This window comes from Setaria italica, chromosome VII, assembly GCF_000263155.2.
Source record: "Setaria italica strain Yugu1 chromosome VII, Setaria_italica_v2.0, whole genome shotgun sequence".
Taxonomy (NCBI): Eukaryota; Viridiplantae; Streptophyta; class Magnoliopsida; order Poales; family Poaceae; genus Setaria; species Setaria italica.
In genome coordinates this window covers 1,837,666-1,860,347 of record NC_028456.1, presented here as the reverse complement: position 1 = coordinate 1,860,347, position 22,682 = coordinate 1,837,666, and the positions used below count along the sequence as shown (strand labels likewise).

At 41.7% G+C, this 22,682-nt stretch overlaps 2 protein-coding genes and 1 pseudogene across 2 annotated transcripts; all 3 read right to left on the bottom strand.

The window, feature by feature from the left end:
• Positions 1-4,021: 4,021 nt before the first annotated feature.
• LOC101784639 (probable carbohydrate esterase At4g34215) lies at positions 4,022-7,406 on the bottom strand. The gene is made up of 2 exons (XM_004974944.3): positions 6,717-7,406; positions 4,022-4,584 (listed from the first exon to the last, which is right to left on the bottom strand). Exons 1-2 carry the CDS (start codon positions 7,371-7,373, stop codon positions 4,372-4,374), a joined length of 870 nt encoding a protein of 289 aa, XP_004975001.1. The 5' UTR covers positions 7,374-7,406; the 3' UTR covers positions 4,022-4,371.
• A 6,511-nt stretch (positions 7,407-13,917) lies between these two features.
• LOC101771691 lies at positions 13,918-17,903 on the bottom strand (annotated as a pseudogene).
• Positions 17,904-18,155: 252 nt separating this feature from the next.
• Positions 18,156-19,147, bottom strand: LOC101784245. The gene has a single exon (XM_004974943.3). The coding sequence runs from the start codon at positions 18,935-18,937 to the stop codon at positions 18,341-18,343; it is 597 nt and encodes a 198-aa protein (XP_004975000.1). The 5' UTR covers positions 18,938-19,147; the 3' UTR covers positions 18,156-18,340.
• Positions 19,148-22,682: the final 3,535 nt, after the last annotated feature.

Sequence of the window (22,682 nt, the reverse complement as noted above, 5' to 3'; positions counted from 1 at the left end):
CTTCTGCTTCACAACCTTAGCCTTGTGTTGAGGGAATTCCTTAGCCTTGTGTCTCCAACCTCGAGGCATACAGATCAGTCCTGACCCTGAGTAGAAAAACATAGCGAAAAGTTTGGTGCTCAAGGTTAGCTTCGAGCGCTTGAGGGTATCTTAGCTATCAAGCAGATAACCATTAGTCTCGAAGTCGAAATGGCAAACGAATTGCGAGGACCTAGTTTATAGGTTAGTTTAGAACCTGCGAGGTTAAATGAATTTTGTCCATTGTCCTCTATCTTGTGAGGTTAGAAAGTTTTTGTCAATGCACGCTGCTCGAGATTGCTCGGTTATTGGGCGTGTCCCAACACTCCACCAACGTATAACATATTCATTTTTCCTTTCGTGTTTCCATCGATCTAGGGGGGGTGTTTGGATACAAGGTATTAAACTTTAGGAGGGTCACATCGGATGTTCGGACGTTAATTAGGAGGACTAAACATGAGCTAATTATAAAACTAACTGTAGAACCCCTATACTAATTCGTGAGACGAAACTATTAAGCCTAATTAATCCATCATTAGCAAATGGTTACTGTAACACCACATTGTCAAATCATGGACTAATTAGGTTTAATAGATTCGTCTCGTGAATTAGACTCCATCTGTGCAATTAGTTTTGTAATTAGATTATATTTAATACTTCTAATTAATATGTAAATATCCGATATGACATGTTCTAAAATTTAGAACGCTGGATCCAAACAGACCCCTAGTCTAGATCTACATGATTTTTTCAATATTTAATTATTTTCTTTGTTAGCTGCTGTATCTGCCCTTTTATTCCAGCTACACAGAAGCACAACCGTTTCGTAACAACCTGTTTCCCCAATTCATCCCGCATGATTTACTTTGATTTCTGCTGACCTTTTGATTTTCTCCAAAATCCGATTTGACCACAGCCATCAATCAATTGATGGCCACCGGATTCCTCGATTGATAGCATTTACTTGTCCGATTCATCAAACCACACTACCATGACCGAATCTCTGATTTTTTTGCCGAATGTTTGTACAAACTGATATAGAAATTGCTTGTTAGTAGTTCTTCTCCATGCTAAGTAGTTTCTCCTTTCAGGTTAGCATATAATTGGTTTAACTGGCAGGTTAGCATATATTAACTAGTTGTTTTCTGGTACAGGCAGTGCTCGCTGTCCGATCATGAAGGTGAGCAGCATTAGCCAGAATTAAGCTTGGAGCACATTCTGGACAGCATCGCCCACAAGATCACAAAATCAGTTTAATGTACTTTTGTTTTTGTCCAGTACATCATTTACGTCACTAAAACTGATGTTGTAATTCATGCCCTATATCATCCATATTTTTCTATTAATTCAATTCAAATTCCAGTACATTGTCCCTGCCGTTGTCGGAATTCATACTTGTGCTACTGCTACACAATACCTAACATATTGGTCTAAAAAAAAATTTAGCTACCATTTTATAGTAAATAAATTACACCATTTGTGGCAAATGCCACCATGGTTTTACCATAATTTGTATTGCATCCTACTCTTATTTCCATTGAGTTACATCCTGCTATTCCTCGGAGCATCTTGACCTATCCTCAAAGCATCTTGATGCTAAATAGTTGTGGTAACTCCTAGTCTAAATTATGTTACAATTGATTTATAATAAATTATGACATACAAAAATGGACATATCAATTCTAGTAAGTCGACTACATTGTTGTCTGAAACCATATTAGTTATAAAATAGCATGATAAATTAATCTTTGTTATAGTAACTGGTTCCTCGTAACTTCAATATAACAAATCGTACCTTATTCTGTAGTAAATTGATACTACTACATGTAAATACAAACAAATAGTAAGTTGTGTCCAAAATAACCAAAGTAGTAGTACTTGCGCCATTGTCGTAATTCACGTGCTACCAAATTAAATAGCAAATTCCAATATGTTACCTGAGCCATTCTCGTAACCATTGTGCACTGGCATGCACGTGTGAACAAAAAGAACTCAGGCACATTCTGTAGCCCTGCAGCGCGCTCACATGAACCATGTAGACAAAATAATAGGCATGCATGTTTTATTTAGTAGTAAATGCAACGGTAATAACGGTCATTTACTAGAAAAACCTGGCCGGCTCATGCAGCCTGCACGTCGGCTCGCTCGCCCTGGCTGGATGGCTTGTAGCTCATGCAAATGGAAACGGAACAAGCAAGGAAGCCGCGGCAATTGGACGGGGAGGACTGTGGCCGTGTGAGGAACCAAACGTCAGTGTATCTAATGCGTTGGATGTGCAGAATAAGCTATTTTATGGCTGGACATAGATTATAGTCATTCTCTATAGCCAGCCACAAAATAACTATTATGTAGCTGTTGACGTTATTTATTGACACGTATTAAAAGTTGGCGTCAAAAGGAAGCAGAGATGCTGATGCGTGATATAGGAGCAATGGCTAGTAAAATTGGCCGATGGAGTCCTGGAGGATCGGCCAATGAGGACAGGAGGATTCAGCCAATGGGAACCGATGGGGTCTAGCCGATGCAAGTAGGAGGGTTCCAGCCGATCAGAGGTGCTGGAGCTTCGACCGATAAGAGGCAAAAAAAAAAGTCTTGATCGACGAGGAGGTTGCAAGATAGTGGATATAGGGTTGGTTAATAGAGTCCAAGTTCATTTTCGACTCTTATACGAGTCGTTTTGTTTAGAAAGTTTGTTTCTTTGGTTATAGATATTGTAGTACGTCGTAGTCGACCAGGACTAGGAGTCTTGAGTTTGGGATATAAATAGAGACCCAGAGAGATCTAAAAAAGATGTACACACCAATAAACAAATTCACTTTATTCACAATTTACTTTCAAGTCGGCGACTTCGCCAAAGTTCCCTTTTTCACGGGTTCTTCCAAGCTTGGAATAGATTCCAATCAGCTGCTTATCCTGTTTTTCAATCAAGAATTGTTCTATAGGCGACTAGATCTGTTTCAAGTGCGGTTCGTGTAGCATTGTTTAGGTTGTTTTTTAACAATTCCTTTGCATTGATTACGCATACATCAGCTGACCTAGCTGATTGTCTTTTTCTGCATCGGCTACTTGGCCGTTTACAATCTCTTGGAGCTAATCGGAACACCAGCCGATTCGCTCTCAGATTTAATGCCTTCATTGTCCTTGTCAATTGGTAGGTCAAATTGACTGGCACGCCTTGGATCGAGAGGGTCAACTTGTACTTGAGCGAAGCAGATCTCTCAGGTTTCGTGTGTTAGTACACGAAGGTTACTGTCCGATTTTTGCATTAACAGTAGCCAGATCCGACATATATATACAATTCTATTAGATTCATATATAGATGTTAGGATCACGACCATATATATGGAATTGAAATTAATAGGTTCGACTTGAAAGACAATCTCACTATAGCTCGGCTTGGCTCGTTGAGCACGGTTGAACTTGGATTTCAAATGATAGAGACCATAATAAATACAAAAAAAATCAATCTGAAACTTTGCAGCTGAATGCTGGTCGTTATATGTATGGGTTTTAGAGAGTTTTACAAAGATATATGCAAAATGTGTTTGTAAATCTCTGCATAGTACTACCTCCATCCATAAATATAAATGTGTTTTTCAAAGCTTGTCATAAATGTCATATATTTGAGAACGGAGGAAGTAGGGACCGAATTGGTTTAGGCACTTAAATGGATAATTCGTATCCGAATCCGGACATTCAATGTCCGTACATATTTGATACTCAAAGTTGAATTTTCTAAGATCCGAATAGGATGAATATCAATAGTTGACAAATCTTGGCACTATTCCTATTCGAATTCGATCCGAGAAAAAAATAACTATATGTATTTGTATCCGCATACATCCGTTCATATCCAATCTGTTTTGTATTTGTATCCGCGTACATATGTTCATATCCGATCCGTTTTCATCCTCCTAGGAGGGAGTATTACTATTGCATTCTCTTTTTCTAAGAAAACAAAATAGACCTGTAATCGTTCGAGACCACGCTAGAGCTAAAATCGTACCATTGAAACACAGCCTTGGTTCCATACATTTCCAATCATCGAATATGATCATAGTTTGCAAACATGATCTAAATGTGCAATGACTCCATCAGAAACTAACAAAATGCTGGCAAATTGTATTTCCTGAATGGAGGGGAGGGCTCTGTTTTTCTTGTGTAATATACAACACTTGAACTATTTGTGCTAAGTTTCTACCGGGTATCCACCCTTTTATTACATGTGCACCCATGAGTAGAAACTCATTCCTCTTGTACAATGATCTACACTCTACAACAGAATATCCCCAAAGAATGATGGTATTCGTCATTTGACCCTACACCTAACAACAGGTTCAGTGAATATCGACATCATTGTCTTGAATCTGTGGATGAGTTAAATTTCAAATAGGCTTGGCCCAGCATGTCACCCAGCCGGAGATGAGCTTCTGTGGAGAGGTGCAACTGATCGTCCCGAAGTGGCAATCCAATTGCATCCACAAGAATGACGTTAGGAAGTTTGATATTTTTCTGAGCTTCCCTTACAATATCAGTGTAATTCCCCTCTCCTGATGCAAGACCAACCTGAAGGGAACAAGTGACAAAACAGTTTCTTATTTCTCACTCTGGATACACTGACGTAGGAAAAATAAAATAAATGATCTTTTCACCAAGGATAATAAAGCTGAAAACAGAGGTAAGTGGGTGTAGATTCGTTAAATGTTCAGAGCTTAAGATCCCAGAACATGTTATTCACAGATTTTTAGAACTTTACTAACACATAAACATATCCAGATCAATGGGGTAACCAGAATGTACATGTGTAAACAAAGTTAGTCTTGAGGCATAGAAACAAGAATAACCAATGTTATTTTCCCTACATCATATTCACTGAAGCTTCATTAGACAGAGTACTGTACTGGACTCCAGTTCATATCTCAACTAAAGCCCAGAATCACAAAAAACATGTGAATTGACCGCTGGTAAAGGTAGTGCCTTAAAGGGTAAACTGCAGAGTGACTAGCAACAATCTCCTAGCTCCTGGTGGTAAAGTGCCCTCCTTGGACCATTCGGATTAAGCTTGTTCAAGGAAAAAATGGATCATTAAACCTGATAAAAAGGATCTACTATACTTTTATCAGAAAATGAAAATCTCAAATTAGTCATCAGTCCTGTGCTATTCTCACAAAGACCAAAAACATAACCACTTTGAGTCAAAGGTAAGAAATATGATAGTGATGTTGGGCGCGCTTGGTACCTTGGCCAGCCTAGCCTCACCTCGCCAGCTCGAGCAAGGCCTAGCAAAAATCCCTCTCCCTCAGAAGCAAGCAAAAAGCTTGCCATCACAGACTTCAGGAAGAGCTTGCTCAGAAACCAAATGCAAGTTTTCTTGCCTAGCTAGGCAAAGCAAGGTCCAGCAAGGGATCCAAGCACCCCCGTAAAAGTCATACCTAGTTATTAGGTAGTGTGTATTGTGTCCTGTAATATACTAACTGTTGCTTGGAGGAAGACCATTATTTAAAAAGATGCTTGGCAAGAGCCACAAAATTTCTTAAAACAAAGTTATTGCGTTTAGTTTGGTTGTCTTTAGCATGCTGCCATTTCATATGGCATCAGCCATTTGGTAGGATGTACTATTTCCTTAAAAGGCTTGGTAGCTAAATGAATGTTCCATTCTTTACTCCAATGGTTCACAGAAGGGTGGCCCTAGTTAGCACATTGACAACTAGAGTACTTTCAGTGAGTCACAAGCAACTTTTTGTTACTTATGTTGGAACTTTAGTACAACATGTTTTCAGTCATGCCATTCTTGCATGGAGGTTTTCATATGTACTACATGTTGCATATCTAAGAATCAACCAATTGATTTACATTAACCTGCAGTTATGAGATAATGATGACTTCCTCACCCACAAAAAAATGCATTAACTTAACTTGATCTACTACAGAAGTTGTACTCGATGCAGAGTTTCAGTGTGTTTCTATGTTTCATTTCCACAAAGAGTGATGGTCAAATGTATGGGAGCTCTCTATCAGTAGTTCCTCGGGTCATGTATCTCTTAACATTTTGCAATAATTTCATGTGGATTGAGTTCTAAGGACTCAAAGGGTCATAGGTTTCCAGCTGGAGTATGTCAAAGACATGACCCTTTCAATCTGGTTTGATTTTCAAGTGAATGCAAAAGAGTAGAGTGAAAGTAGCGTACATGAGGAAGGGTGACTGGCATAGTGGCATGTTCAGCATTCTTTCCCCCATACAAGGCCAATCGTCGGGCTACTAATTTTATAGTTAGTCAAGATGAGCCCGGAACAGCAAGTACACCTGGATTGAAGGGACAATTTTGCCCATAAAACAGCCAAATTTTGTTTAGCCAATTACTAGTTCCTCAAGCAATCAATTTGCATGGAAACGAATGGAAATTGAGCAGAGCATTTGTAGCATCCACACTGTTTGACTAGCAATGGAAATTAAGCTGAATTTCAGCAAAATTCTTCGAAATGACCAGGCTGATGACCTAAACTGATCAACTTTATCACTTGCTTTCAGTAAAAGTAAGGCCACCAATTGCCTAAAAGAGTGTTTACGCTATCAAGCAGTACTGGCGCTGATGTTAATCAGAAAGGAGCCAACTTTTAGTAGGCTCAATAATGCCTAGACTAGTTTTCCCGTAAAGAAACAAATTTGGCCTGATGCCACGACGGAAGCAGAAGTTGACCTGTATGACGAGCAGGTCGGGGATGCCGAGATCGGCCCTGAGATCGTTGACGAGGCGCTCCATCCTTCCACCGTAGGCCGTGGCGTCGTCCAGCTCGATGGTGTCGCTCTCCCCCTGGAACCAGAGCACGGCGCCGAGCGTCCCTCCGCCGGCGCCCAGTGCGGCGCGCGCCCGGGCGACGGCGGCCTCGTAGAGCGGCTCCCCTCTCGCCCACATCCAGATCCTGGTGCCGCCCACCGCGGACGGCACGAGGCCCAGCACGAGGGAGGAGTCGCCGCCAGACTCCCGGAGGAGGCGGTGCGCGAAGGGCATGGCGGGGCCGAGGCCGCAGGCCTTGTGGGTGTCGATGTCGGCGTGGAGCGGCGGGGCGGCGACGACCCAGCGCCTGGAGGCGGCGAGGCGGAGCACGCGCGGGTGTGGGCGGAACGGCGGCGGCAGCGGGGAGGGCGCGATGCCCCGGCCGGCCATGTTGGACTGGCCGGCGAGGAGGAAGAGCAGCTTGGGGCGCGGCGCGTAGGGGGAGGCCGGGAAGGTGAGGAGGAGGGTGGAGAGGTGCGCGGCGAGCGGCGGCGGCGGCGCGACGAGGAGGAAGGAGAGCGCCGCCGCCGCCGCCAGCGCGCACAGCAGCAGCGGCCGCCGGGCCGCCGCCGGCTTCATGGTTGACTGGGCTGGGCTTGTGGCTCCGGCTCGGCCCAGCAGCTTTTGAGAAGGGACGGTTGGCTTGCCCGCTGCGTTGGTTGACTTGGACGTTTCGGCTGGCTTTGGCCTTTGGGTGACCCCCACCACACCACGGCACCACCTGTCCACCCACACACGTGCGACACACCCTACCTGCATGTTCAGACTTTGGCCTACATTTGCTAAATTCTGTGTTACGTGACAATTTTTTTTTGAAAAAAGACGCGACAAAAATTTGAGATTGAAGCAAAACGGTACTAGCACAGAATTTTCTAAACACCACGGAATTCCGGCATTTCAAGTAAAGGACTTGGAATAAACGGCCCTGGCCAACACGTGGGCATACTTAAAAGTGGGGCTATTTCGTACAAGTAAAAGCTGTGTTGCGTTGAACAATAATGAAAATAGAGATCGAGGAGGATGATGGCAGTGTTTGAACCAAATCTTCAGTGCCGTTTCCTAGAACCCGTTTTTATCGATGCCATTTTTATAGATTTTAATCCTTTACCAGTGGTGCCAGATGTATTCTCCCCTGTGAATTAGAAGGATAGGATGAAAGATCAAGCCAACATACTGCTGAAAGTGTACTGTGAGCATCTATGCAGTGCAGTCCACACGAGCATCGAATCCTACATCTTCAACCAGTGTAATACTTATACCGTACGGGTGAGATTACATTCCTACATAAATTCAGTTAAACATAGCATGGTAACAAGCTATGTACAGGGTCTTGATTTTAACCACACCCTTAGTCTCACCCTAAAATTAAGAGAGTGTTCGGATACTAGGTGCTAAACTTTAGCAGTGTCACATTGGATGTTCGGATGCTAATTAGGAGGATTAAACATGAGTTAATTATAAAACTAATTACAAAATCCTTGGGCTAATTCACAAGACGAATCTATTAAGCCTAATTAATCCATCATTAGCAAATAGTTACTGTAGCACCACATTGTCAAATCATGGACTAATTAGGCTTAATAGATTCGTCTCGCGAATTAGACTCCATCTGTACAATTAGTTTTGTAATTAGTCTATTTTTAATACTCCTACTTAGTATCCAAACATAGTTTAGCTTATTCAACAGCCCCTAAGTTACCTGGACGCAGTAACACTAACACTGGATTTTTACCAGGAAAATTAGCGCGACAACAAAAGCCAGTCCTACATCATTTTATATACTTCTAGAAGTTGGATCAGTGGGTCAGCACAGCAGCTAGGCTTCAAGGGCGCCTCAGCTGCTGAACCTGGGCTACCGGCAGAGACAGTCTAGTCCCAGGAGCCCCATGCTGGTTTGTTCTGGATGCCACGGCAGCCATTAGAGAAGCGATTATCACGCTCCGCTCCAACATAAGCTTCTTCCGCATCTTCTCTGTCAATTCTCTCGATCGTAAGACCAGATTTTCAACATCAGAAAGAAACGACATCTTAGCTTCCATTTTCTGAAACTGCATGAGAAAGGACGTCAGTGAGCCAAAGCGCACAATGTTAAACAAACAAAGAACAGGTATAAGTATTTTCTGAAATTTCCTAGTACAAACGCCTAGTCAAAAACAAAAGGTGACATTGGAATCTGAAACTTTGTTGGAAACGTTCCGCTTATTTTTAGCACTCGTCACATCGAATGTTTAGATACTAGAAGTATTAAACGTAGACTATTTACAAAACCTATTACATAAGTGGAGGCTAAACGGCGAGACGAATCTATTAAGCCTAATTAGTCCATGATTTGACAATGTGTTGCTACAGTAAATATTTGCTAATGATGGATTAATTAGGTTTAGATTCGTCTCGCCGTTTGACCTCCACTTATGTAATGGATTTTGTAAATAGTCTACATTTAATACTCCTAATTAGTATCTAAACATTCAATGTGACACGTTCTAAAAATAAGAAGGGGAATTAAACACCCCTAGAATCATTGCCACATGAGTTACCTGTTTTTCGATCACAAGTGCAGCTATTGCCGAATATGATCTTCCTGCTGAAACGGCAGGTAGCCTTATTACGGGATCAGCAGCAGCAGCAGTAGCAGCAATGATGTTTTTTTTGTTGCTATTAGGTTCTGTGATCATATACGAGCCAAATTATTCCTACGTCACAGAAATTATTTTGGAAACAGTGTACCTAGAAATGATATAAAAGCTAAGCTGCATTTACAAGTCACTTTCCATATAATATTTAATAACTGAAATGCCAATGACTCCCTATGCTACATGATATAGGAACCTCATGCAATACGAGAATTAAACTTTGTAAGTATTGATGATCAGTCTGTTAAAGGATAGGTATATTTCTCGTAAAGAGTCCTGTGTTAACATGTCAAATGAACGTGATAACATTGAATACATAGATGCGTTGGTTAAACCTCGAGCTATAGATAGATCATGTATAGATAGACAAGGTTTAAACCATCTGTGTCTTGTATCACAGGTTGTAATCAAACTCTTGTAATCTATTGGGAATTCCTCCTATATTAACGCGGAGTTGTGCGCTAGCCTAGGCAGGCAGCCACGTTCACCTAATCACCATTACTTCTTTCATGGTAATCAGAGCCACTTCCTCAAAATACATCTACTGCCATGGCCTCCAGTTCCTCGTCGTCGTCGTCAAGTGCTCTCGGGCCACCCATCTCCGAGAAGCTCACGCGAGAGAACTTCATTCTTCGGAAGGCCCAGGTGTTGCCACCGATCAGGGGTGCTCGCTTCCTTGGCATCCTTGACGGCTCAATTCCGGCACCAACAAAAACAATCCAAGATGACAAGAAGAACGACGTCTCCAACCCAGCGTATGAGATCTGGCTAGCGCAAGACCAGCACGTACTCGGCCATCTCGTCAACTCCCTGTTGTCCATAGTGTTTACGCAGATAGCTACGTTGACATCATCGTCCGAAGTTTGGGCGGCATTGGAAGACATGTACTTGGCAGAATCACATGCACGAGAGTAACCAATCTACAGATGCAACTTGCAAGCCTCAAGAAGGGAAGCATGAACATCGCGACGTACTTCAACAAGATGAAGGCCATAGGAGATGAAATTGCTGCTGCAGGGAAGTCTATTGACAATGATGAGATGATATCCTTTATTTTGAATGGTCTTGATTTTGAATACAATCCCATTGTCTCCTCTGTCTTGGGACGGTCAGATCCCATCTCTATCAATGACCTTTATGCTCAAGTCATGGCATATGAGATGCGCCTGGACATGTTTGATCAGCGTTCAGCTAGTCACTACCAATCCTCGGCAAATTCAGCTTCTAGAGGTTAGGGAGGCTTCAACCCTCATGCCCACGATGGATCTAGTGGAAGTCGTGGGCGAGGGTCAGGCGGCCGTAGCTCTGGAGGGCGCGGCAACTTCTCCAACAGCAGCAATTCCTCCAACAGCAACTTCAAATCTAGAGGACAGTTAAGCAGGCCCCAGTGCCAGATCTGCGGTAGGACCAATCACACCGCTCTTGAATGTTGGCACAGATTTGAAGAAGATTTCCAGCCATCGAACAACAACAAATCAAGCTCAGCCGCCTATGGTGTTGATAGCGGTGCGACTGATCATATTACTAGTGAATTGGACAAGATGACGGTACATGACTAGTATGGCGGCCATGATCAAGTCCACACAACGAATGGTTCAGGTATGAAAATCAGAAGTATTGGTCATTCAACTTTACATACCCCAATTCGCAACCTTTTATTAAAAAATATATTGCATGTTCCTAGCGCTCATAAAAGTCTTGCTTCAGTTCATTGTCTTGCCTTTGATAATAATATATTCTTTGAATTTCATCCAAATCTTTTCGTCATGAAGGACAACCGGACAACAAAGAAAATTCTTCATCAAGGCAGGTGTGAAGGAGGCCTTTATCCCCTAGTTTCAAGCTCTTCTGAAGCAAGCACAAATAAAGTACAGTTTGGAGTCAATAAGCCATCCGTGTATAGGTGGTGTAGTCGTTTGGGTCATCCATCTTTTCCTATTGTTAGGATGTTCTAAAGAATAATAAATTATCTTTTCTAAATGATACTAGTAGTAACTCAGTTTGTGATCCTTGCCAAAGAGTCAAGAGCCATGAATTACCTTATGCAAATTCAAATAATGTGTCTACTTTTCCTCTCCAATTGATTCACTCTGACGTATGGGGTCCAGCTCTAGAATCTGTTGGTAGACATACATACTATGTGAGCTTCATCGATGACTATAGTAAATATACATGGATCTATTTGCTTCGAAAGAAGTCTGAAGTTTTCTAAGTCTTTCATAATTTCCAAAACCTTGTTGAGCACAAGTTTGATAGGAAAATTTTATCCATGCAAATAGATTGGGGAGGAAAGTATGAGGGGTTGCATTCCTTTTTCCAGAAAATTAGCATCTCCCATCGAGTTTAATGTCCTCATGCTCATCAACAAAATGGTTCTGCAGAAAGAAAACATAGGCATATAGTAGAGGTTGGGCTTGCTCTTCTTGCAAACGCATCAATGCCCTTAAAATTTTGGGATGAAGTTTTCCTAACCGCTACTTATTTAATTAATCTTTTGCCTAGCAAAGTCATCAATCATCACATGCCAATAGAGCTTCTTCTTCAAGAAAAAACCAACTATGCCTCTCTTCGTGTCTTTGCATGTTGGCTAAATCTTAGGCCCTTCAACACAAGAAAACTTGCCTTCCACTCAAAAAGAAGTGCCTTCCTTGGTTATAGCTCTATTCACAAAGGATTCAAGTGTCTTAATATTCCAATTGGTCATGTGTATATCTCCCATGATGTAATCATGTGTAGCATTGATGATAGAAGATCTACTAGTGGATTTGTTGTTTATTTTGGTCCAAATTTAATCTCATGGAGCGCTAGGAAACACGCAATTGTGTCTAGATCAAGCACTGAAGTAGAATATAAGTCATTGTCTAATGCAATAGCTGAGACTATTTGGGTAGAAGCGTTACTGTCCGAGTTAGGTGTGAAATTAAAGGAACCTCCTTGTCTATGGTGTGACAATCTTGGTGCAACATATTTGTCAGCTAATCCTATTTTCATGCACGTGCTAAACATATTGAGATTGATTTTCACTTTGTAAGAGAAAGGGTAGCAAGGAAGTAGTTGGAGATTCGCTTTATTTTGTCTAAAGACCAGCTGGCCGGTGGTTTCACCAAGGCAGTTTCAACTGGAGAGTTTGAGAAATTCAGAGACAATCTAAACCTCAGAAGCAAGCCTGGTTAAGATTGAGGGAGGCTGTTAAAGGATAGGTATATTCCTCGTAAAGAGTCTTGTGTTAACACATCATATGAATGCGATGACATTGGATACATAGATGCGTTGGTTAATCCTCGAGCTACAGATAGATCTTGTATAGATAGAGAAGGTTTAAACCATCTGTCTTGTATCACAAGTTGTAATCAAACTCTTGTAATTGTTGGAATTCCCCCTGTACTAACATGGAGCGGTGAGCTAGCCTAGGCAGGCAGCCATGTTCACCTAATTACCATTACTTGTTTCACAGTCATCAGTTATGCAACTTTGATATGTTGATTTTCTCTCTCTCACACACACACAAGATCCCATTACATCTGCGATTTAAATGGGTTACTTCCACATGACAGTAAGTTATAGTCACTAGTAATCTATCACAAACATCATCAATTGTCAAATTTAGTTTCTGGAGACTGTCTATAGGAGTGGGCTGCCTATTAACGAAACAGGGGGAGTAAATAAGCACCAGCTGCAATAAAATTATCTTATTTTGAAATTGTTGTTTTTTATCCAATATTTTGGATAACCACAGCTTTCCATAAAACAATTGAAGCTGGCCAGTTTCTTAATCCTGGTTGGGGCCAGGAATTTGATGACCGGTCAATAGCCCCACTTGCAGGAGTTCAAAACCATGGGACTGAGGCACATTCCTCAATGGTGTGCAATGTAAACAATAATTACAAAGGTCGAATGAAGTACCTTCAGTGTTTCCATTTCCAGTTTGGTTGGACTCGTGTTGTTGCATGCTAGATGAGGCAGCAGGTGCATGTTCAATCTCCTCTAGCTCTACCTTTCCATGTGAAGGTGACTCATCATCTGGTAAATCCTTAGAACTTGGTTTGTCCCCTTCTACTCGTTCAGGGTTGGTTGTGTCCTTTGTACTTGCTGCCCTGGCTTCTTGGGAAGCTATGGAACTAGGTTCGTTTGTATTATTTGAAGTAGCAGAACATGGAATGGTATTAGACCATCTCTCATCTTATCAGATGCAACACTACTCTCCACAATAGCAGTTTGATTATCAGAATCCTTTGTGCTGTTGGATATGACCTCTGCTTGGGGATCTTCAACAAATGATTCCTTTATGTTAGATAATTCTAGTTGATCTTTCTGTGAGGTGAATGTAGCATTCTCCTTTTCCAGAGCTAAAGCATTTTCTTCACATTTTGAGCAATGTGAGCACCTCTCCTTGGCACTCATCGCCTGCGCAAGGGCCACAAGTTCCAATTTTTATCAGTAAAATTTGGCAATTGCAAATCGATGCTAAACATGAGTCTTAATGAACTACGCTACCTGAAATTGCAAGTGGGATCTTCGTGGTTACTCGGTGGATCTGGAAGAATAAAACAGTGCCCAGTTGCCAATTCGAAAGCAGGAGATATTTCTGATATAGCTCTCAGTGAATTACAACATGAAGTAACAGCATCATCAAATTCCACAAGAGAAGCCAAAAATGCAGCCTGCAGGTTATTTATCCAAACATCAAAGAGCACTCTTGTTATGTAACAGGTTTCCCCTTGGTAACAGGTGATTAGTCCTATGTATGTAAGTTGATGGTTTTTTCTGCTCAGGTTTTTTCCTTAAAAAACCTGGCTGTACCTTGGGTTTCTCAACCCTTTCTTCTTAATAATATATTGATACGCGACTCTCCTGTGTTTTGAGAAAAAAAACTCTTGTTATGTAAGTAACAAAAGATTAATAAATGCAGAAATGTCTACTCACTAGTGCCATAACAGGATTTCCTGCTTCAGAAAAATGAACCCAAGTCTTCATTATACAGAAAGTGACCAACTGCTTCAAAAGTAGATCTCAGGACATCAATAATAAAGTTGGATGCGTGTTCCCCAGAGACATCAACATCAGCTGAATTTTTCTTATTTTCATGATCCATCAATGAAGATTTGTTTGATTCATCAACAATGGAAGATGCAACTAGATCATTATCACCAGGATTCATGGTACCCTCTTTAGCAGAAACAAAGTGAGCTAATTTTGTTTCTGTTTCTGAAGAACTAGCATTTGCTTTCTTGAAAGTTTTTCATCAGTGCTCTCTTTTCCTTTTGCATTGTCATCTACATCCATTTCCTTAGATACATCAAAAGTGCCAGTTTCTGCTGACTCCTTTTGTATGATCTTCTGAGGTGTTTCATTGAAATCTTCACCCTCTAGAAAGGAGTCCAAAATTGGCATTTGGAGAAAGTATAGCATGCACTGTTCTTTTGTTTTTGTAGCAACATGCTCAGCAATCATATCCCATTCTTTTCCTTAAAATTTCTAACGCTTCCAAAAGAAGCAATGTCTCCTGATCAGTCCAGTTAGAACCACCTGAGCCTGGAATCTCTGCATATTCCATAAGGATGAAATCAGCTTTTGACATGCCTTCATCAAACTTTCCTTCATTGTAGCAATCAGAACACAAATCAAAGTCTACCTGGAAAGAATTGAGGTTAGATCAATCAGCATTAGACCCCAAATGAATAACAGATTATCAGAGTTCAGGAATGATGATTAAATAATATTTTGTGACAGGGTAAACACGCCATAGTAAGATGGGGGGGGGGGTACCACTTAGCATGGTCAAGAGTAATCTAAAATATGCACGGGTTGAAGCAAATAGGTGAATATGATGTACCATAATAATTGGAATGATCACGCTACATATTAGGTTAAGTTGCCTCATGCAAAGCTAAAGGTTGCCCCTTCTGGGTACAAGTGTAGAACGCACATAATGCACAAGGTAAAGTATGATTCCCAGTTGCGTAGAATTTATGTGAGCCTATGAACACATCATTTCTTAACCAAAATAATAAGTTGTTGAACACACCCTACTTGCTACTCGAGGGGTTACCCAACGACTACCGTTTAGTGTTTAGGTGAAAATTGGCTAAAAATGACACTGTGCAATTAATTCCAAGTAACAATTTGAACGTGACAATGCATTGGGCATCACCACACAAACAGCCTAAGGAAGTGCCAGTATGCACAGAGCAGGTTTCAAAAGTTAGATATGAACTGCAATACATGTCTTGTTGTGTTTTTTTTTCTATACTGTACTTTCCATAGGCTGGCTGTATGATGAAATGCATTAATGTACTGACGGTGCTGCTCATATGCAATATCATGCAAAACATGTTTATTTGGTAATTGGTACCAAATTTCAAAAGGTCAATTTTAGCCTAATTCAAATTCTGGAAAATGAGCATACGCGTGCATTCAGAAAAGAGTGAACACAAAAATTGAATAATATGGTTGTTGATTATTGCATCTATACGCAAAACTGCCATGGGAGTGTAGCTCCTATCACATTGACAACTATTTCTTGGCAAGGCTTACCGGCAAAGGTAAGGATGATATGTACAAGTACAAGGACCGAACTAATTTGGCAAACTTGATTGCAACTGAATCAAGTTAAAATTTAAAAGCTAGTGCTGGCTAATCATGGGCTTACCGGCGAAGGTGGGGGACGTGTACGCCGCGGGACAGGACGACCTCGATCTCCTACTCCAGCGACGGCCGTGGCAGCGGGGGAGGGGGCGGCGCCTCCTCCTCCTGCTCCTGCTGGCGCGGAGGATCAACGGCGTGGCGCGGCACTTTCTTCCGCGCGGGCTTGCCCCGCGATTTGCGGGCGGCCAGGCGGCTACCCGGTGCAAGCGGCGGCGGTGGGAGGGGCGGCGGCTCGACGACGGCGAGCTCCCGGGACTGGCGCTTCGGCAGCCGGGACGCGGAGAGCGCCGCGGGTGCGGCTCTCTCCTTGCGCTTGGTCGCCGCCCCGCGGCGAGGGTTTTGGGCTCCATGTCGAAGCAAAGGAGCTGGAGTGAGTGAGAGTGCAGGGTGGCGTGCGTGCGCTACTGTTGACTGGAGAAATGAGCCGTTTGAGGTGGACTTTGGCCTTTAGCAGGGCGATGCCGTTTCACTGAATAGTGGGACCTTTTTTTGCTCCAACGGAGTGAAAAAATGATTTTGGAGAGAGAGAGAGAGCGCACGCTTATAGTTGGTACTCACGGGTGAGAGAGAGAGCGATGTATATATAGAACAAATCCAAAAAGGGATAGATTTAGAAAGAATTAGGTCCACCCTAAAAAAATAAGGTTTGATGGAGAAATCATGTCCAGTTATCAAGTGAAGTTTTTTCAATATGATGTTTATTAGTCCATACTATCAAAAATAGAAATTGAACCATGCTCTGGGAACCCTGCCTCAAAAATTCACACCACAGCCGGGTTGTTCTTATATATGGAGTAGTATCCAATGATGCAGCTAGATAAAACTAAACTTTAGTATTCGCGTTAATTTGCAATAAGGTACACATATAATCTTTAGGAATGTTCAAATTCTTTGACAACTGAGTCTCAACAAGCCGGCCAACTAAATATGACTAAACTTTAGTGTTTTTCTTAATGAAAAATGCAAATTGATTGAATATAATCTTTCATCAGTAATTTTGCTAAATACATAAAAGTAGATAATGATACACCAGTATCACACCGTTCCGTTGGCACCGTTTAGTTGGGTAACCAGACGTTGACATAACAGTACCCGTCCTTCTATAATATTGCTCGTCGAAAATATATTACGGTTGCACACCTTTAAATATATCCTTTAGGAGGGTTTTAGTAGGTGATAAGTTACAAGAATGACAATCTGGTATCAAGACTAGTAAATATAAATTTGCAGAAGGGCAAAGATATCTTTATATGGTCATGCAAATGGATCTTTCTCAGTACGCTCTATGTATAAGTATCTTATCAATAGTGGAATTAGAGTCAGGAAATATGGCATACCAAGTTATCATTAAAAATCAAAATTTTACGTGGTACTTAAAGAATGGGGGTTATACTTACAAAAAATAATCTAGCATGAAGGAATTGGAATGGTAGTAAATTTTGTTACTTTTGTAATGTGGAAGGATGCATTAAACACCTGTTCTTTGACTGCGCTTATGCTAAGTTTCCATGGAGGGCTGTACATATTGTGTTTGGTATTGTTCCTCCTTTTAATACCGATAATCTTCAATAGTTGGATAAAATAGGGGGCACAAAAATCAAACTTAGACTTATTGACAGGGGTGGCAGCGTTATTTTGAGCAATTTGACTAATGAGAAATGATGTGGTTTTTGATAAATGTCAACTGAAAACTTTTATGCGGGTCTTATTCAGGGAACTTATTGGCTCCGACAATGGGCGCAGTTACAACGCCGTGATGAGCAAAAGGATATGATGATCCAAACATGCCCGGACGTTGGAGACTTCGGCACTTCATTTCTTCACCTCTCATGGATGGTCCTTTAGTTTACGTACTGATTTTTAATTATGTACGATGAACATATAAACAATAGTCATGCATACTACGTGTAATAATTTGTGGGTTGAAGCCGGATTTTTTTTATCTATTATCTTAAGAAAAAAAAGTTGGCAACTTACTCTATCCCATCACTAAACTAGTACTATGGAGTAGTTTGGTACAGTAATAGAAGGCAGCACAATCATGTTTGCCGACCACCTTTTCTACTTTGAAGAGACGATATCCTTGTAATGCAAAAAATATGTATTTCCCTAGTTTGGGAATCCTTTCTCAATTGTGCATAAAGTTCCAGAATCCACTGTTAATAATCACTCACTCCTTGTGTAATGTAAAAAGAAAAAGAAAAAAAATAAAAGAAAAGGTAAAAGAAACTAGCCCAGAGGGAGAGAGCAGAGCGCAGGCGCCGGTATTCAGGGGAGGTAGTGCGTGAGGGCGTAGGCGACGGTGGATCCGTAGAAGATGAGCCCACCGACGACGAGCGCGGAGAGCCCGAAGGTGGCGCCGACGGCGAGCGGGGTGCCGCAGGAGACGATGCCGAATTTGAGCTGGATGGCGTCGACCATGGACAGCAGCAGGAAGAAGGTTCCCATGATGGAGCACCCGGCCGCCAGCAGCATCATCGGCTGCGCGAACCTGAGCACGGCGCGCCTCCGCTCCCTCGGCCCCGCGGCGCGCCACGCCGGCATCTCCTCGCAGTCGTCGGACGGCGGGGGCTTCTGGTCGCCGTCGCCGTAGAAGTCGTCGGCGGCTAGGAGCGTGACGGCGAGCTTCATCCCCTGCGCGACTAGGCTGGAGAGGAGGTAGAAGCCGAAGGAGAGGATCTCGAAGAGGAAGAAGTTGCGCGCGATGTCGTCGCCCGCGACGCAGGCGGGCGGGATGGCGGCGGAGGGCGTGATGGTGCCCGTGATGCCGATGAAGACGGCCACCGTGAAGAAGGTGTTGGCGGAGACGATGCCCTCCAGCGCCTTCACGTGCACGTCCGGGTTGCGCCGCCGCAGCGTCGGCATCGCTGCTGCTCTGCTTCCCCTGCTGCTCTGCTCTGCTTCACTAGTATAGTAAGCCGCTACTGCTAGTGATCGAGTGATGCGGCTGACGAGTTTCTTGTCAATGATGGCAAAGGTTGTTAGGAACAATAATCATCTTCTGAGGTGGTTTTAACTACTACGAATAAATTAAATATTTGTTGTACTAGACTAGAATAGAATAATTAATATTCAGAACCAGCATTCAACCCAATAATATAAGAGCGTGTTTCCACTTTCCAATGGTGAGCCCTATATCTAAATTCATGGAGTTTATTCGAAATATAAGTTTACACCCTAAAAATACTATAAAGTAATTCTCTATATGAAACCTCTCTGAGATGGTAATTCAATATAAATGCCTGTAATTTAACTTCCACAAATAATTAAGTTACACATCACTCAACCATGGCAAGCCTTGGCAGTGGCCAGCGATGCGTGACATCAAATTAAACGCCAACACAAATCTGGCAAAATTGTGGCTAATATCTCTGTAATTCAGGGTATTGGATAGCTACGGTCACACGTTTCCACAATACCTAGTTAAGGGACGCCCACACGTTTGCATTTCTTAAAATTAAATAGCTGCGGTCAATGACTGGTCAAACCCAAAAAAAAGAAAATGAAAACCACGAGGTTTCCCAAGACAGTGTCGACAAGTTATTGTGAATTGACCACCTTTTTCGATCAGCTTAAGGTTGAATTGATTGGTGCATGCAACTCAGTATGGTATCAGAATCAGAGATCTCGAGTTCGAATCTTGACCGACGTGATTAAATAAAATAATTACAGTCCACTTCAATTTTCACGTGTGGCAAGCTCGATAATGATCAATCACACTCCTACTCCATATAATTAACCTAGCTTAATGCCTCGTATAATGTGTGTACTACTGCTAGAACAATACTTGATCCATACTTAAAGCAGCTCCATGGAACGTGCGCTCAGCTAGCTTTGCGGTTGGGCAAACCTGAAAGGTGTGTTAATTAGCTGCAGATGATCCCTATGATCAGGTCGAGAAGACGATGCACGGATGGATGTGGCCCCAGTCCCAGCCCTATCGATTCTGATAGCTGCGTGCCAACAACCGGTGGTTGAGAACACCGAGCCAGTTTATTTCAAAAAAAAAAAAAGAGAGAGAACATGGAGCCAGCAGGCACAGCATACAGGATATAGCGCAGCAGGCAGCTAGTGAGTTATGTCCATGGCGTATTTGTTTTTTTTTTTTTGCGAACCCATGGCGTATTTGTTGTCTACTAGTACTAGTCCACTGCCTCAATCAAAGAATACAGGATACAGCAGACAACAAGAATGACTATCATACTTATTTCAGTTTGACCAAGAAAGTGTAAATGGTAGTCATTAAGCTTCTTGCTTGATCTTACCAATAGGGTCATTATCAGCTTTCGGATGTGGTAAGGCTATCACATGACTTCTACAGATCTTTGATATTTATTTTTTTCGAGTCGCTTCCTCTTAGGAAGAAGTACATGGTGAACAACTTGGTTCTAGACGTTTTCTCCTTTTCTTCTTTTTGTATTTAAGCCAAAGCTCACGAATATTTTTTTATTTTTAACTCTTTTTTAACTAATATTTTAAAAATAACTCACCCAAACACATATTTGCAGATATGACCCTTTTGGTCGCGTCGGTCCGCGTGGCGCGACAAGTACACTCTGTCGCGCCACATGCAATGGCATGACAACGTGTGCCACGTCGGAGAGCACGGAAGGGGTCTGCCAACGCATAATCCATGTGAAAAGCTTGTCACGCCACTCCTGCTGGCGTGACAACACACTCTTGTCACGCCACCCGGAGTGGTGTGATAAGGTCTGATTTTAAAAAATCATAACTTTTTCATACGAACTCGGATGAAGATACTTTTTATATGAAAATTGTAGCTCTTGACGAGATCTACATCTTTGTAGTTTTGAGTTTTTCATTTAAAGTCATGAACATACATTAATAATTGATCTAAACTTTAAACAACATATTGAGCGTCTGATCCTGTTTTCTGTCATCTCCAACTTGGCTTGGTTCATCATGGTTCCACCAAATAAGTTCTATACAATATATTATCTATGAAATTATAGGAAATAGATAAAGTTAATATGTCAAAAACTACTACAACTAAACTGAAAGATATATAGTTATCAAATATGAAACATATATAAATAAAGATAACAGAACTCAAACTTCTGCTTTATTTATATACCTGGTTTGAAGCAGAAGCCTTTATAGGAGTTGTAGAGTAAACTTAGACCACAACTTTGTTAATTTGAGTTTGGGCTAATTCACCCTGGAACATTTTCAAATTCGAGCTCAAAGTAAGCACCAGCTTAAATGCAGCACACAGCTCTAAGTTTCAAAAACAGTGAATGTCTTCCATTTTGGCATGTGATTTCTACAAAATTCAAAACTAAACTGGATGTAAACCTTTTATAAGATTTTTAGTATGAAGTGTGTACTACAATATTTCCCATTTGACCCTTGTCTAAATCGGAGCTGAGCCATTTCAAAACTTGAGTTAAAGTTCAGCTAAAATATTAAAAACAGCTCCATTTCTAATCCTATACGGTGTTAGAAAACGAAGCAACGACATAAATGATATGCAATGCTCCAACATGAAGTTCACGACTTTGTATGATCAATGCAAACTCGATAATTTGAAGAAATTCGACCCATTATAACCAAAACAGGAGCATCTGAAATGAAGTTGAAATTTGCATTTTATCCTAAATAAAATATTGAAATATAGACAATGTTATGCATACTTTAAATCAATATCTTCAAAAAATCTGAGTCGAGATGTAATAGTTTGAAGTGCACTGAATTGCACGGTGCCGTTCTTGCCATCTTGTGTAGTTAAGTGGGAAATTTTGAGAATCTTCAGTGCTACCTTTTCTTTATAACATTCCTTTTCTAATCCATATACAGCTAGGATCATGCTTCGCTGTTTGAGGCAAGCCATAACTCATGGAATACGTACTAGAAAATTAGACATCCTACAGCAGCACCAAAGAGATAGAAGAAGCAGACACTATTAAATAATCCTCCAGTCATTCACTTAAATCAGAATGTTACTGCAGGTTGTGCCACGGTATATATGGCAGAAAATATGTTCAGGATACGGTTTCTAGTTGCTATTAGCACTCCCCAGCTGGTTGCTGATGTCCACCGAATCTAAAATAAAGCTGAGGGTAGTTTACACAAGAACCTACAGTTTTAACTGGATCACAGTAAACATTGCTAATGGACTCAGTACTTTTCTTTTCTAATAGGGGCTAAAGAATAGAATAGCCCCCTACGTTAAGAATGCCACTTTCCACTCTAGCGAAGATGCGCCTAACAGGATTCGAACCTTGGCTGCTTACTCCACGGATGGAGCAGCTAGCCACCCAACCTTCCTCCCGCTCCCTTAGTACTTCTTTTTTATTTCTATATTTTCTCTCAACACAAAATTCACTTGGAACCATTGGCTTACTCATAGCTAAGACAAAGTTTAAGTAGATAAGGCAAAATAAACTATTCCTTGAACTGACAAATATACAGAACTCCTGCAGCTCTCACTAGTAGAGAATTGGCTTTCGATGCGCCCCATTTTATCCCGGTTTAAAGTTGGCCCGGGACAAAAGGTTCACCAACCGGGACTAAAGCTCGGTGACTGGTGGGAGCTCACCAACCGGGAGCTTTTATCCCGGTTGCAAAGGCTAGTGGGAAAAAAAGATCC